The sequence below is a fragment of the Podarcis tiliguerta genome, assembly GCF_965153285.1.
Source record: "Podarcis tiliguerta genome assembly, chromosome: Z".
Lineage (NCBI taxonomy): Eukaryota > Metazoa > Chordata > Lepidosauria > Squamata > Lacertidae > Podarcis > Podarcis tiliguerta.
In genome coordinates, this window is record NC_139553.1 from 17,868,755 (window position 1) to 17,885,168 (window position 16,414).

General features: G+C 45.0%; 1 protein-coding gene across 1 annotated transcript in view; it reads left to right on the forward strand.

Moving 5' to 3' along the window:
• Positions 1-5,127: 5,127 nt before the first annotated feature.
• OLFM1 (olfactomedin 1) overlaps positions 5,128-16,414 on the forward strand; it is a 51,887-nt gene continuing 40,600 nt past the window's right edge. The window contains exon 1 of the mRNA XM_083423813.1: positions 5,128-5,769. Coding sequence (XP_083279939.1) covers positions 5,704-5,769 — 66 coding nt within the window. The 5' untranslated portion in view covers positions 5,128-5,703. The remainder of the gene's footprint in view (positions 5,770-16,414) is intronic.

The following is a 16,414-nucleotide window of genomic DNA, read 5'->3' on the forward strand; positions in this document are numbered from 1 at the left end:
CTTTACTGGCCAAGGGAGCTGGCATTTGTCCACAGACAGCTTCCGGGTCATGTGGCCAGCATGACTAAGCCACTTCTGGAGAACCAGAGCAGCGCACGGAAACGCCGTTTACCTTCCCGATGGAGCGGTACCTATTTATCTACTTGCACTTTGACGTGCTTTCAAACTGCTAGGTTGGCAGGAGCTGGGACCAAGAAACGGGAGCTCACGCCATCATGGGAATTTGAACCGTCGACCTTCTGATTGGCAAGCCCTAGGCTCTGTGGTTTAGACCACAGCGCCACCCATGTCTACAATATCCTTTCTCAGGCAGGTGAGTGACCTTCACAGACCAGTCTGTAGACAGATAGAAAGATAGATAATTAGATTTACTTACTTACTTACTTACTTACTTACTTACTTATTTAGTTATTTCAACAGATTTATACACCACTTGATTGCCAAAAAACCCCCACCAAATTGTAACTCATGTAAAATATTTGCCCCTAACAAGATACATTACCCAATAAGCCATCAATTGCCTTTAGGAAGAGATTCTAGGAAGACTGGTTGCAGCGTTAGCTGGTAGAGAAGGTGTCCAAGTCGACACTTAGCTTTCAGAGCCAGAGGTTGGAAAATTAACAACAGGAAGGGAAATTCACTTTCATGCCTAGCTTTGAAATTCCCAGTATTATTATTATTATTATTGTGGTGTTGTTCCTGGAAATAGTAAATGGTATCAAATCTTTGCTGTGATCTAGCAAAGTCAGTCTTGATGCTAGGCCCAAGGACTGAGGAACTATCAATTATTTTATTTTATCAAAAAATTTGTACACTGTTTGATTGTGTTTTTTGGGAGGGGACACAACCTCAAAGGGGTTTACAAAAAGAATAAAACAATAATGTTATTAGTATTTTAAAAATCAGCAATACACTAAAAACAGATTAAAATGTACATCAACATTCTACATGGGGTAAAAACGTAAAGGTCCAGTCGCGTGTTAGGTCCAGTCGCGGACGACTCTGGGGCTGCGGCGCTCATCTCGCTCTATAGGCCGTGGGAGCCGGTGTTTGTCTGCAGACAGCTTCCGGGACATGTGGCCAGCATGACTAAGCCGCTTCTGGCGAACCAGAGCAGTGCACGGAAACACCCTTTCCATTCCCGCTGGAGCGGTACCTATTTATCTACTTGCACTTTGATGTGCTTTCGAACTGCTAGGTTGGCAGGAGCTGGCACCGAGCAATGGGAGCTCACCCCGTTGTGGGGATTCGAACCGCCAATCTTCCGATTGGCAAGCCCTAGGCTCAGTGGGTTACACCACAGCGCCACCCGCATCACTTCTACATGGGGTAAGGTAAAGGTAAAGGGACCCCTGACCATTAGGTCCAGTCGTGACCAACTCTGGGGTTGTGGCGTTCATCTCACTTTATTAGCCAAGGGAGCTGGCATACAGCTTCCGGGTCATGTGGCCAGCATGACTAAGCAGCTTCTGGCGAACCAGAGCAGTGCACGAAAACGCCGTTTATCTTCCCACCGGAGCAGTACCTATTTATCTACTTGCACTTTGAGGTGCTTTTGAACTGCTAGGTTGGCAGGAGCAGGGACCGAGCAATGGGAGCTCACCCCGTCGCAGGGATTCGAACCACCAATCTTCTGATCGGCAAGCCCTAGGCTCAGTGGTTTAACCCACAGAGCTGGGGTAGGCTTGCCTAAATGAAAATGTTTGTAGTGGACTCTGAAAAGAGTACAATGAAGGGACCTGCCTGGTTTCAAGAGACAGAGTTCCAAAATGCACAGGTACTGCCACACTTAAAAAAACAACAGAGTTCTTGGAAATGTGGAATGGTTATTCTGTGCCAGTGGTTGAGTGAGTGAAGGTGGGGCAAGGCAACATTGCGAGTAAACTCGTCCCTGTATCTTGCAAGATTTGGCCCTTTTCCCCTACTGCAAAGCTCACCTATTTCAAGCAGTATGTGCCATCAAACTTCTTCCTGGAAGATGCAAGTGGTGAGGAACAGGGCCCAGCTTCTCCAGACAATTAAAATCAGTGTGTGTCCCTTTAAGAGGGGGCTCCCCATCCCTCAGGCAGAGCATAAAGCTAATGCAATGAGGCAGTTGCCACGGTAACAGCACCAACATCCTTTTTTGAAAGGGGCGGGGAGGGAAGAAAGCAAAAGGGAGTCTTCTAGAGCAAATTGGCATCCAGCAGTAAAACCCACATCTGATGCCAGCACATATGTTAATCTGGCCGATGGGTAACATCTATTTAAGAGATGGCTCTTTCTTTTAAAAAAAAAAGGGTATTTGTGTTTCATGAGTGTGTTTGTGTGTGCCAGAATTATGCGTGTTTTAAACTGCTGCTCACACCAGGAGATTCTTCCCTCAATCCCCAGAGCCTGACTGCTTGCTAAATATTATTTTTTTCCTATCCTCCTCCTCTTTCTCCATTGCTCTATGAAGCGTGTTAAGAGTACTGCCATTATTTATTGATTTATTTAAATTTATTATTATTATATTGTTCACTATAGAATATTAAATTATTTGATGTTGTTATTTATTTATCTATTTGGTTTTTTTTAAAAAAAATATTTGTACACTGCTGTGTCATAATAAAAGCATCAGAGTGGTTTACAGCAACGAAAACATAAAAACATACACTAAAAGCATTAAACAGTTTAAAACAGACATCAATTAGCCACTGTGGAAGGATGCACTCTTGTTTTGTTGGAAATAAACGTCATTCATAAAAAAGAAAAGATCACTGGTATCCATTTTATGTTTGCATCCATGGTCAACACTGTTTCTCTTCTAGAAGAGTCAAAGATGAGGATGTCAAAGAATCATAGAATTTTATAACTGGAAAGGCACCCAAAGGTCACCTAGCTAAATAATCCCTGGCAGATGGCCACCCAACTTCTTCTAAAAAGTCTCCAGTGAAGGAGAGTCCACCACTTTCTGAGGGAGACCTCTCCACTGCCAAACAACCCTTGCCACCAGAAAGTTCTTCCAAATTATTCAGATTCTCCTTTCCTGTCATTTGAATTTCCTTTGTTGAAGGTTTTTAAAGAGAGGTTAGAATCACACAGGGATTCCTTAGCCGTGCTTCCTGCATTGCAGGGGGCTGGACCATTCTATGATTCCATGAGTCTGACATGGGGAAGGTGTGTTGTGGTTTGGGACAAATGTCCTCCTTGGCCGAATTGGGAGCCAGTGCCTAAAGGAAGCAGTGGTGCAGCTGCTCACCCTTCTATAGATACCTACTCTAGATTTCCAGAGATTATTCTTGGCAAGCTGTTAGAGCATTGCTGCCTATACATTACGCCTCTAAAGCACATTCTTTCCCTCAAAGAATTCTGGGTACTGTAGTTTGTGCCTCACATGATTGTGATTTCCAGAAACGCTGAACAAACCACAGTGGTCACCATCTTGATAATTTGTGTCCTATTTTTATACAAGAAGCATAAGACAGGATGTGATTTTCTTCTGAATTTGTAAATATTTGGTTCTTTTAAGCACTCTGCTGCTGCCATTGCAGATAAAGTCTATCATTAGATGGTGACCTGTTCAGAATTCTTTGGCTGTGATTCCTGCATTGCAGGACTGAATGACCCTTGTGGTCACTTCCAACTCTAAATATTCGATGATCCTATTATTATTATTATGTCCATATTGCAGTTGGAATGAACAAGCAAAAGGGGGAAATGCTCTGAGTCAGGATCTCATTGTAAAATCCTACCACTGTGAGTTTCTGGGTGGGAAGAGGCAGCAGCACCAGCATACAGGGAGTCAGGGCTTTGGAATATAGGACACAGCTCAGAGGCATATCTAGGGGTTGGTGGAACTGGTCCCCACCATGGGCACAGGCCCAGGGGGGTGCAAAAACCACTCCAGAAAACCATCTCCAGTTATCTGTGTAAGGTTGTGAGTTTAGACAAGAGCTGGGAGCTGAGCCCCAAGAGAAGTGCCAAGGTGATGTGAAGGTAGACCACCGGAGACTATGGCGTGTATAATGTATATTATTGTGGCAATGTGACACCTCTGTCATGGTGAGATCTTGCACCATGGCACAAAGATGTGTGAGTTTTTTCGCCCTTCCTCCTTGCAACACAGTTACTCCAGATGCTTCGAGAACTTGAGTCACATAAAATGTAGTCATTTCTAATGTGGCTATTGCAGTAAAGTGTGTGGTGTTTTTTCCTGTAGGGGTGCTGATACAGCTTGCCAAAAGCAAAAGGGACCCTAGGTACACCTCTGAAACTTCCTTATACAGAGTCATGCTGGTCCAACTAGCTCAGTGGTGAAGACACTGACTGGGAGCAGCAGCAGCTATCCAGGGTTTCCCAGCCCTATGTGGAGACACCACTGGGCTTGAGCCTGGGAACTTCTGCAAGCAAAGCAGGTACTCTTCCACCAAGCTATGCATCGTCCCAGAAATATAAAGTACGATTCTAGTCCTCATGGTTCTGAATAAAGAACTGAATGAAACAGGAAGGGAGAAATCTGCCTTATATCACAGCATTAATTATCTACACTGGCTGGCAGCAGAGCTCCTGGGTTTCAGGCAGGGGGCATTCCCAGCCCTGCCTACAGATGCAACTGGGGTTTGAGTCTGGGAACTTCTGCATGCAAAGCAGTTGTCCTGTGCGTTGAGCTACCTCTCTTCCACAGAGGGACTGCTCCTCCTGGGAAGGCTATTACTGCCAGGGCGTGTCCACTCAGTCGCTGCCCTCCACCCACCCCCAAAGCTCCTTCACCTTGCATATTCAAAGCAAAGCAGTTGTCATTATTGGGGGGGGGCACCCAGTATTTCCCAGTTAATCTCCAGTAAAGGTTCACTGAGCACGTGGATCTGCCCCTGAACTCCCCCATCCGTGGGAATTTTGGGGTGGGGAGGGCATGAAGCGTAGTTGAAACGGGAGGTTTAGAGGAGGGGCTACGTTTTCCCATATGGAGCTGGGGTGCATCTTCAGAAGTGGAGGTCTGACCATAGAGAGCTGTTCTCGATCTGGGGGGAGGGGAAGTCTTTCCAAACACCCTGGACCCCTGGTCAGCCCCCTTCCCCTCCCTCCCAATGCATCCACCCACCCGATCCAGCCTCACTTTCCCTCTGTTTAGTCAAATTCACCCCGCCTTGGCTGATGTCACATCCTGCTCCGACAGCCCCCCCCCCCTTCCCAGTCAGTGCCTTGCAAAGCTTCCTCTCTTTCTCTCTTTTTCTTATTTTTAATCCTTACTTTAGCCCCCCCCCCCTTCTTTCCTCCTTCCTCCTCAACCCCCCCGCTTTTTTTTTTCCAAGGCAAACTTTTGGCAGGAGAGAGGAAGGAGAAAGACACACCATCCTTTGGGGTTGGCTTGAAATCCTTCCTCTCCGATGCTTTTCCGATCAGGGGAGCCATTGAAACACCCAGTGGGGGGGAATCATATAACCAGAGACCGGGCAAGGAAAGAGCTCTGAGAGGACGAGAGGATAGAGGGGAACTGGGGGGCGCATTGCCAGAAATAGAGGAAGATGCCCGGGGCCGCTGAAGCTGGTCGCTGTCCCTTCCCAGGGTGGTGCTGAACCTCCTCAAGAGAGGCAGCGAAGCATCCTTTGCAACGGGCTGCGACGGAATCCGGGAGCAGAAGAGGCGGCGGCAGCAGGAAGGAAGAGACCCCCACCCCACCAAGCCCCGAGGACGAGGCGGCTCAGTCTATGCCCGAGCCTGGAGCCCCCCGCAAGAGCCATGCGACCCGCCAGCAAGCTCCTCAGCCTCATCTTCCTCCTCCTGATGGGCACAGAACTCACCCAAGTAGGTGCCTTTCACCCTAACGTCACCCCATCCTTCCTTCCCCCTCCCATTAATGCCATGCACAACCAACACCACTCCACACACACACAAACACACACACACACCAAAGCACAGAAGCTTTTCAGCTGTCCCCTCTCCACCATTTCCCCTCACCCCACATTTACAAACCAGCATGCCATTAAAGGTCATTATTTTCTCCTCCTTCTGTGGGGCGGGGGGGGGGCTAAAATTGGTCTGGAGAGGGTGGGGGTGTCTAAGGCTGATGTGTTTCATTTGTGGAGAACCGCTGCATCTTTGGAGACCAGATGCCTGAATGCTCCCCCGCGCGCACACACAAGCTGCAACTTCAATTAAAAGTTGAGGTCCTGCCCCAAAGGGCAGAGTCCCTTTTTCTGTTGTGCTTTCGCACTTTTCGTTTGGGGCGAAAGAGTGGGAAGGAGAGGAGACTGAGGTCAGTGGTGGCAGGAGCTATCCGATGTCCTGAAGACGGGTGCTGGGTGCTTCCCCCACCACCCACAAGCTTGGGAGTGGTGCGGAGCAGGTGGGACGCTAGGGAGGAAGGGAGGGAGGGGGGGAATGGGGGCGTTGCTTCTAGGGGAAGCCTCTAAAGGAAATCTGGCCTGGCAGACACTTCTCAAGTTACTTAGCAAAGAGGATAAGCCAGGAGGAGATGGGCAACCAAGACTTGAAACTGAAAAAGAGGCTGCAGACCTCAAAATATCTATTATTTCATAGATTTCAAGAATTGTAGAGTTGGAAGGGACCCGAGGGGTTTTCTACTCCAACCCCCTGCAATGCTTCTATGTATGCTTCCAAGTTCAGATTCTACAACTTGTGTCTTTTCCTACCCTTTCAAGAAAAATCATAGGAAGTGGAGGGTGTTGGGATTTGCAGAGAGTGGTATTCAAATTGGATGTTTCTTGCTGGAAGAGTGTGGGAGCCGCTCCCCCACTTTCACTTTCCCCTCCCCCAACCAGGTAAATGAGTCTGCAAGGGAGAAAAAAGATGACTTTTTCATGGGGAGTTATTTGCTTTTCTTCAGCCCGTTTTTCCATCCCGTGTTGGGGAGAGGGGATGGTGAGAAGTCCTCTGAATATGTTGTATCCAAGCTGTGTCTAAAGAGAGAAAGGAAGGGAGTAAATAGGAATAAGAAAAGGACCCTGTCTTAAAGAATCCCTGTTCTCTACTCTGTTCAGAGGGGGGAATCCTGCCATTTTCCTGCCTTTTACATCCCTTCCCTTGTTTCCCTGCCTGGCTTCCTTTGAACCTGAAATGTATTGAAGAGAGCACATCTTTAAAACTGCTTCCAAAACAGGTCTGTTAATAATACAGAGGACTGGTGGCTAACTGGGAGGGTGTTAGAAGGATGTGGGTTTTTTTACTTAAAAAAATCAGGGATGGGGAGAGAGGGTTTGGGAGTGGGGAGGTCTGGCTTTTGGGGTGAGGCTGAAGAAGGCTTGCACCTGGCAACCAAAATTTCGGTGTGAGTGTGTGGAGAGAGAGGGGGGGTGATCATGCCTATTAAGGGAAACTGCGCATGTCCCAGGGTTGGACAAAGGCAAGGGTGAAACGGGAAAGACTTGCCCTGAAATTGACAAAGAGCAGCTGGTCTGTTAATGTGCTGAGACAACACTGTGTTAAAGTATCCCTGCTGAGTGGTACAATTCTCTATCTCCCACCTACCCCCAAAGATGAATAGGGGAGGCATTTCTTTCATGGGGTGTCTCAAACTGGTAGCTGGTGCCCCTTCCCTACCCACCACCCCCACCCCTCCAGTGCAGCCCATACTCCTCCAAATTGCATTTATGATCGGAGGCACCTGTTCTCCCCACACTGATTCCCCCCTCCCCATCTTTTTGGTCAAGGACAATGGAGGCATTTGTCAGGGAGAGAGGGAGGGGAACAGGTCCTTGCATTCTGCATCTGGACACGGGAATAGTGAGGGGAGAGGCAGGTAGGAAAGTAGATGAGGAGGACCAATGAGACAGGGAAAGGCTTCACTCAGCATCACTCTCAGGTTTATTTCATATACCCCAGAGAAAGAGGGTGGTGGGTGAACCGGGTGGCAGAAAGGGCATGGCTTGTTTCCTGTGTCCTGAGACTGGTGGTGGTGACAATAATAAGAAATCAATTATTATACACACACACACCATGCTTAATTGGGGATGGGCCATGGCTCAAGTGGCAGAACACCTGCTTTGCATGCAGAAGGTCCCAGCTTCAGTTCCCAATGGCATCTCCAGGTGGAGATGAGAATGTTCTCTGCCTGAAACCCTGAGGAGCAGCTGCCAGTCAGTGTCTAACTCAGTACAAGGCAGCCTTCTGTGTTCCTATTCAAATTAGCCTTTTACTCAGAACCATGAATCTTAATTTATTGGTGGGGGGAGAGAGGGCCACACAGCTCAGTGGCAGAGCATCTGTGTTGTATGCAGAAGGTTCCCCCATTTCTATTTATTCAGAACAATGAGTACTAGGTGGTTACTTTTTGTTTAGGGGAAGGGCCATAGTTTAGTGGCAGAGCATCTTCTTTGCATGCAGAAGGTCCCACATTCAACCCCAAATGGCATCTCCAGGTGGGGTTGCCTGAAGTCCTGGAGAGCTTCTGCTGCCAGTCAGTGTAGACAATACTGAGCTACATGGACCAATGTTTGGACTCTGCACAAAGCAGCTTCCCATTAACTGAATTATGATTCGATAAATGCATATCCAGAGATTAATATTAATGTTGTTGTTATTTCCAAACCAGAGCATCACTGATGATGACCACAAGTTGCACAACAGTTTACGGTACTGAAAGCATGTTACAGGGATTCAGTCATCCTTACATAACAACTCTGAGAGGCAGTTCAATATCGTTGTTACTTATCCTCTACAATGCAGGCTGAACGGGGGGTGGGGGTGGTAGATAGGCCGAAATGAATTTATGGCTGAGGTGAGATTTGGAGGAGGGTGTCTCCTGGTCCTCTGTGCACTCTTTGCCAGAAAGGTGCTGGTGTGGTAATGGTGGCATTGGAAAGAACGTCTCTGAATGTGTGGGTTTCATTCTCCTGGCTTGCACTGCTCCATTCCCATCACAGGCCCACTTCCATCATCCTGAAGACCTCCTGATAGGACACTGTCTGTAGGGTGCCTTCTCCTGCACAACACGGGGTTGGTTGGAGATGTGGCGGGTTTTTATTTCTTTATTTCATGAAATTTATGCACTGCTTAATTTAAAAACAACAACAACCTCAACGTAGTCCCCCCCCCCCAAAAAAAAAATATTGGCGAATAAAATTATCAATAAGAAAAATTAAGAGTAATTTAAGACTTCCAGAAAAGTTAAAATAACAGTAGGGATAAATCAGATTAAAACTCAGAGCAACTTTCTAAACATCCAAGTAGGTTTGTCTGAACATAAATGCTTTTAGCAGGTGCCAAAAAGAGAAGGTGAAGATGCCTGCCCATTTTCAATAGGCAGGGAGTTCCAAAGTGTAGGTGCTGCGACACTAAAATATCAATTCCTTACAAATGCACAATGGTTATTATGTGGCTCTTGTCACAGTGACAGTTCTACCCATCACAGCAGTCAAGTGGGCATATATGAGGGATGATGTGATCTTTTGGGAAATCTGCATAAGGCTTTATACACCAACACCAGCACCTCGAACCTAGCCTAGATTTATTATGTGAATATTGTGTAGTAGATTGGAAGGCGTGGTTGTGTGGGCTTCCAGGAGAATAGCAAAAGTTCCTGCCTGCTGTAGTTGGTTGTTGGGCATGCAAACAGACCTGAGGCGAGGGCTGTGGAAATATTTCCATTTCCACAGTTCCAAGTTAGAAGCAGCAGGGTGGTGTTGGGAGCTCACTTCTGGAGGAAATGCTTCTCTCACACACATTTCTGACCGTACATCTGACTGGATGCTGCTAAAGCATCTCCAGGCTCCCAGTTAAATCCTGATGAATATAAGGGTATAGGAAGATAGATGGATGGATGGTCCATTGCTGTATACGGCAACTTTCTAAATTCTATTGTAATCTCACCCTTTGTTCAGAACAATGAGGACTGGAATCTTGCCTTATAGAGGTGAAGGGCCACCGCTTAAAGGTAGATAAACTGCTTTGTGTGAAGAAAGTCCCAGATGGCAATTGCCCCAATTGCATCTCTAGACAGTGCTGGGGAAAGGCTCCAACTTGAAAACCTGCAGAGCTGTGGCCACTCAGTGTGGACCCCACACTGAGCTAGATGGACCAATGATCTAACTCAATATAAGACAGCTTTCCTATGTCCCTGGGAAGGGCAGTAGCTCTCTGCTTTGCATGCAGAAGATTCCAGATTAAACCCCTGGCATCTCCTGGTAGGGTCAGGAATTTTCCCTGCCTGAAACCCTGCTGAGATGCTGCCAGTCAATGTTGACAATTCTGAACTTGATGGACCAAGGTTTCTTGCTTTGCTAACTCAATGCTATTTGATTTCTGCAAAGGAATCAAATTGAAGCTCTTGCTCTTTCACCACCTACCTAGCCCAGTTTCTAATTCCTGGACTCTGCAGGGGTTTCAGGTTTCCATTAATCTTGCTCACCTGACACACACAGTCCTCACTAATGGCTTTGTTCCAGACTCCACCCAGTCCCCATTGCCTGCAGGATCTCATTTATATTTCTGTGCCAAATCTACATTTCCAATTCCTTCTCCTGCCCATTCTCTTTCTCCTCCAAGCCACTGTCTCTCCATCCCTGCTGAAAACCAGCCCAAGAAAGGCATCATTGACCTTTAAGGAGATATAATGTTTTGGTCCATGGGGAAAAGCTTGTGTTTGTTCATGATGGCTCAGAAAAACAATGTTCGTGGCTAAATGCAACAATATGCAATCTGCTTTGGGAGCCAATGGAACAGATGTTGCAATAGCGTAGCAAAGGCACCGGGTTGACCCAAAGATTAGGGGGGCTGATGCGTGTTGCACTCATGTGACATCACACATGTCTCCCAACATTATGCAGGCCAGACCGGTGCATCCTAGCAGAAATCTGGACCAGCCTGTGTGGTGTAGGGGGACACCACGCAGGCTGGTGCAGCCTTCCACTAGGCCTCACTGGTCCCCATGGCATCAGAAGATGCTGCAGGGGCTGGCACAGCCTAGCACGAAGTCACACAAGCCTGTGCGGCATCTCCCAACACTGTACAGGCCAGTTCAGACTTCCACTAGTGTCAGGAGATGTTGCACAGGCAGGTGTGACCTTGCGTCTCCCCACAGTATCTCCTGACACTGTGCAGGCCATTGCAGCCTTCCATTGATGCTACGCTGTGCTCGGCTTGGCAATTCGGCCTTCTTCACCCTCTCAGTATTTGGGGGACTGAGGCCCCTGTTAAGGATTATTGAGGAGGCTGATGACACCTCCACCCCCTAAAGTTTACAGCACATGCCTGAGTAGAGTAGGAAGATCGGCTCATAAGAGCATAAGAAGAGCCTGGCTGCTTGATCAGGCCAACGGCCCATCTAGGCCAGCTTCCTGTTCCCACAATAGCCAGCCAGATGTCTCATAAAATGATGAATTAAAGCAGACCAGAGAAGGATGAAATGGGAAGTGGAATTAAAGAGGACTCAGAAACTTTGTAGAACAGTGTGAACGATTGCTAAATTAGGAGGGCGAGGTGGTAGAGTTGGAGGCAACAGATGGTAAAATGGAAAAGTCCTTCACACAGGTGTCTCGAGGAACGGAACAGCCAAATGGCGGAGTTGTGATGTTGGAGGAGTGGAATAGAGCCATGGATGGAGAGATGGAGAGACATTCTGAGCTGGCAGAGATAGAGTTGAGAGGGAAAGGACTCTGTGTACAACTTGGAGTGAATTCAGAGAGGAAAGCTATCAAACCTCTGGCACTTTTCTTGGAAAAAATAATAAAAGAAGCATAAATGGAAGGGATAATGAAAGAAGCGTAAATGGAAGGGATAATTTTTAAAATCAAGATGTAAAACCACTGCAAATACAACAGGAAATGGGAATGGAAGATACAGATTTGGATGCAATCTAATTAATACATAATAAGTAAATAACTATGGAATATAATTTAATTAATTTAATATATTATCATAGCGGAGGGACTCTTGTGTGGACAAGGCTGGAAGGATTTGATTTGATTAGAGAAAATCTATTGCTGGCATTTATTAATAATTATTATTATAAATATATTTTTGGACTTTATTATATAAAAAAGAAAATCTGTTTTGTCTGAAAGGGAATCTGTCTGGGTCTGAAGACTGGGAAAATATTGCCTAACAGAAAGTTGATTGGTTGGGTGTCATTCTAGAGTGAATATTTTTAATAATTTCCTTTATGTAACTGACAGGTGGAAAATTGGAAATCCTTTATATTTTCCTATTTTTTGAGTTTCCTTTTCTCTCTCCCCCCCCGTTTTTGTTTTTATTTAGATTTGTTTCTTTTATCTTCTTGTAATCCAAAAAAACCTGAATAAAATCTTATTTAAAAAGCGACAGTGATGAAAGGAACCAGGTTCAGTCCCTGATAACACGCAGCTAAGGCAACGGAAATAAAACCCTGGAGAGCCACAGCCTATCAACAGTACTTAGCTAGACAAAAACAATGGTCTGACTCTGCCTAAGGCTGTTTTCAAGGTTCCTGTTTAATTCAGCAATTCATTCCAAACTAAGGGCCACAGCTCTCTCATAGAGCACCTGCTCTGCATGCAGAAGTTCTTGGATTCAATCCCTTATGGCATCTCCAAGTGAGGCTGGGAATGTCCCCTGCCTGAACCCCTGGAGAGCTGCTGCCAGTCATTGTGGGAAGAGTTGAGCTAGATGGACCTGGGGTTTGACTCGGTATCAGGCAGCTTGCTTCCTTCCTACGTAATTCATCAGAACTAGGTGGAACAGAATCTTCTTTAGTTTGGTGGTCAAGGGCCATAGCTCAGAGGTAGAGCACCTGCTTTGCATGCAGAAAGTCCCAGAATTAATCCCCAGTGGCATCTCCAGGTAGGCCTGTGAATGTCCCCTGCCTGATGCACTGGACAGATACTGCCAGTCAGTGTAGACAATATTGAGCTGGATGAACCAGCGAGCTGACTCAGTATAAGGCAGCTTTTTACATTCTAGATTTGTCAATTCATAGCAAGTCCATGACTGAGCTGGGTCTTTTCATGCTTTTGATTGCTTTATTCCGACCTGTTCTCTGATGAGGTGTGGGAACCTATAAACTGAGATGATGCACTAGACATGTCGGTAATGAGTAGCACTTAGCAAACTGTGTGCAGATCACTTTGCATTCATTATCTTAATAATCTTTATAGTAATCAATTATGGTAGGATGTGTTTGGGGGTCTTTGCTTTATTTTGCCACCCCTTCCCCTGAATCAGACTATTTCATTCCATTTCTCATTTCTCCCGTCATAACTTTATTCCCAACCCCTGCCATTTCTGCATCAATATGCAAAAAAGAAATATCCCTTGTAAAGATTTGCCTGTGTTTTCACACACTTCTCTCCTAATATGCCCCAAAACATGTACATTTTTGCAAGAAATTTTCCTTAATCAACGTAATGTTATATGCCACCCCAATCTCCATGAGTCGTGCGAGATTCCAGGGGTTGCAAGCAGCGCCAGATTTAGGTTTGATGAGGCCCTAAGCTACTGAAGGTAATGGGGCCCTTTATATGTCCAGCTGTCCTTTATCAACAACAAATTGTCAGTGTTTTGTGCTGAATATATGCTATATGGTAATTTATTAAACTAATAATTTATGAAATCCTCACGACGGGGTGAGCTCCCGTCGCTTGGTCCCTGCTCCTGCCAACCTAGCAGTTCAAAAGCACGTCAAAGTGCAAGTAGATAAATAGTAGGTACTGCTCTGGTGGGAAGGTAAACGGCGTTTCTGTGTGCTGCTCTGGTTTCACCAGAAGTGGCTTAGTCATGCTGACCACATGACCTGGAAGCTGTCTGCGGACAAACGCCAGCTCCCTCGGCCAGTATAGCGAGATGAGCGCTGCAACCCCAGAGTCGTCTGCGAAAGGACTTAACGGTCAGCGGTCCCTTCACCTTTACCTTTTAATAGGTATCTAAAGCCATTTGCACACCACAAATAGGAGCCTACACAACACAAGATACTGTTGCTGTGTGTAGGTTTTATTTTATTTGTTTTATATTTTGGAAATGTACATCCAGGGTTTTTTCCCTTAAAATTTTTTGGGGACCTCCAAGAGAGAGGGGCCCTAAGCTATAGCCTGTTTAGCTTATACGTAAATCCGGCACTGGTTGCAAGTGGTTTACTTACATATACATACAACCTGCACCTAGATGGAGAGAGTGCAGGTCATTTACATCCCAAGAGGGTCCTATTTCTCCCATTGCTGTAGTCTCAGATTCCAAGAGACCCCAAATATCATGTCTGACCCTCTCTGCAGCATAAAACAGACTGCCTGACTTCATTCTCTGTGCCCCCCCCCCTTGCAAAAGGAACACTTCTTTTCCTATATTGCTTACCATATCGCCCACTGTAACCCAGGAAACTTTCCCCACCCATCTCTGGCATTGTCTTTTGCTAATTACCCAGAGCTCAGGGCAGGGTGTCCTTACTCATCGAGTTCCTGCTAGGCTGGCCTGGGTCATTAGCACTAGCAGGGTCTAGGGATTTCCAAGTTTGGTACAGTTTAATCAAACCTTGATTAATTTTAACTTTTACTAAATCCAAGAATTATTGGGGAGGATCTGGCACCCAGGAGTTTAGGGGATCCTTGCCGCCTCAAAACTTATAACAATAACATAAGCATTTTGGGTGCACACTCTCCTCTAGTGTTGGAGTCAAACTGTGTTACCAGCTATACTCAGAGTAGACTCATGAAAAGAAATGAGCTTAAATTAAGTATGTCCACTGCTTCTCTCTCTCTCTCTCTCTCTCTCTCTCTCTCTCTCTCTCTCTCGTCTTGATTTCTTAACTTATATCCAGTGTTAGAAACTGAGATATGAAACCTAGGAGCTAAATGGCACCTTAATTATGGGCACAACAGTTATGGGCACAACAACGGAATGTCTAGACACACTTTTTTATAACAAGAATACAAAGCTGAAAATGAATGAACTGCAGCTAAAATATTATGTTCATTTTTCTAATGGCCTAGTCCTTCCCCTGCCTACCCCCTTAATATTCTTAAGAGGGTCTCTTCTCCAGTCTTCAGGGAGTAGCTGGAAGAGGGAAGGCAGAAAAAAGGTCCTCCTTTCCTTCCACTCTGCTTATATCCCTGCCTTTCCGCTCGAAAGAGCCTGGAGTGGCAAAGAAGAGGCAATAAAATCATAATAAACATCTTTAAAACAATTATAGTGTAGATGCAGACTGGGAAAGATCTCCATTTCAAAGGCTTGTTGGAAGAGGAAGGTATTCAGTGGATGCCAAAAACAGTGCTTGTCTAATACCAAAGGGAAGTGAGTTCCAAAGGGAAGCTGCAGCAATGCCAAATAACTGATTCCTTTCACTGTGCAGAACAAACCTTCTGATAAGATGGCATTTGCAGGAGGCCTCTCCCACACAGCACAGTAATTGACTGGGTGTGTAAGGGGTGAGACAATCATTCTGGCATCCTAGTCCCAAGATCCATGGGGCTTTATGCACCAAAACCAGCACCTTGAAATTAGCCCATGGTCAGGTGTTGTGTCTACCTAGAGAGCCAGCCAAAGAGCCTCCTCCCTTCATCACCAACAGTCCAAGAGAGGAAAGGACAGAATGGATACAGGATTCAGCCATGGACTAGAAAGATGTGTGTGTGTTTTATAAGCAAAATTCTGTTTATCTTGATAGATAGATGATAGATAGATAGATAGATAGATAGATAGATAGATAGATAGATAGATGATAGATAGATAGATAGATAGATTAGATAGATAGATAGATAGATAGATGATAGATAGATAGATAGATAGATGATAGATGATAGATAGATAGATGATAGATAGATAGATAGATAGATAGATAGATAGATAGATAGATGATAGATAGATAGATGATAGATAGATAGATAGATAGATAGATAGATAGATAGATAGATAGATAGATGATAGATAGATGATATATAGATAGATAGATAGATGATAGATAGATGATAGATAGATAGATAGATAGATAGATAGATATAGATAGATAGATGATAGATAGATAGATAGATGATAGATATAGATAGATAGATGATAGATAGATAGATGATAGATAGATAGATAGATAGATAGATAGATATAGATAGATGATAGATAGATAGATAATAGATAGATAATAGATAGATAGATGATAGATAGATAGATAGATAGATAGATGATAGATGATAGATGATAGATGATAGATGATAGATAGATGATAGATAGATGATAGATGATAGATAGATAGATAGATGATAGATAGATAGATAGATAGATAGATAGATAGATAGATAGATAGATAGATAGATGATAGATGATAGATAGATGATAGATAGATAGATGATAGATAGATAGATGATAGATAGATATAATTTCATTTGTGATTCCACACTTTTATGAAAGTCTTGGTGGTTTCTTCTATTATGTTATGGGCTATAGAATAATGCAATAAACACAATTCACTCATTTGTATTGATGAAAAACTCTGGAAGCTCATATTGAAGAAGGTCCACTCTTGTGGAGAAATCCACTT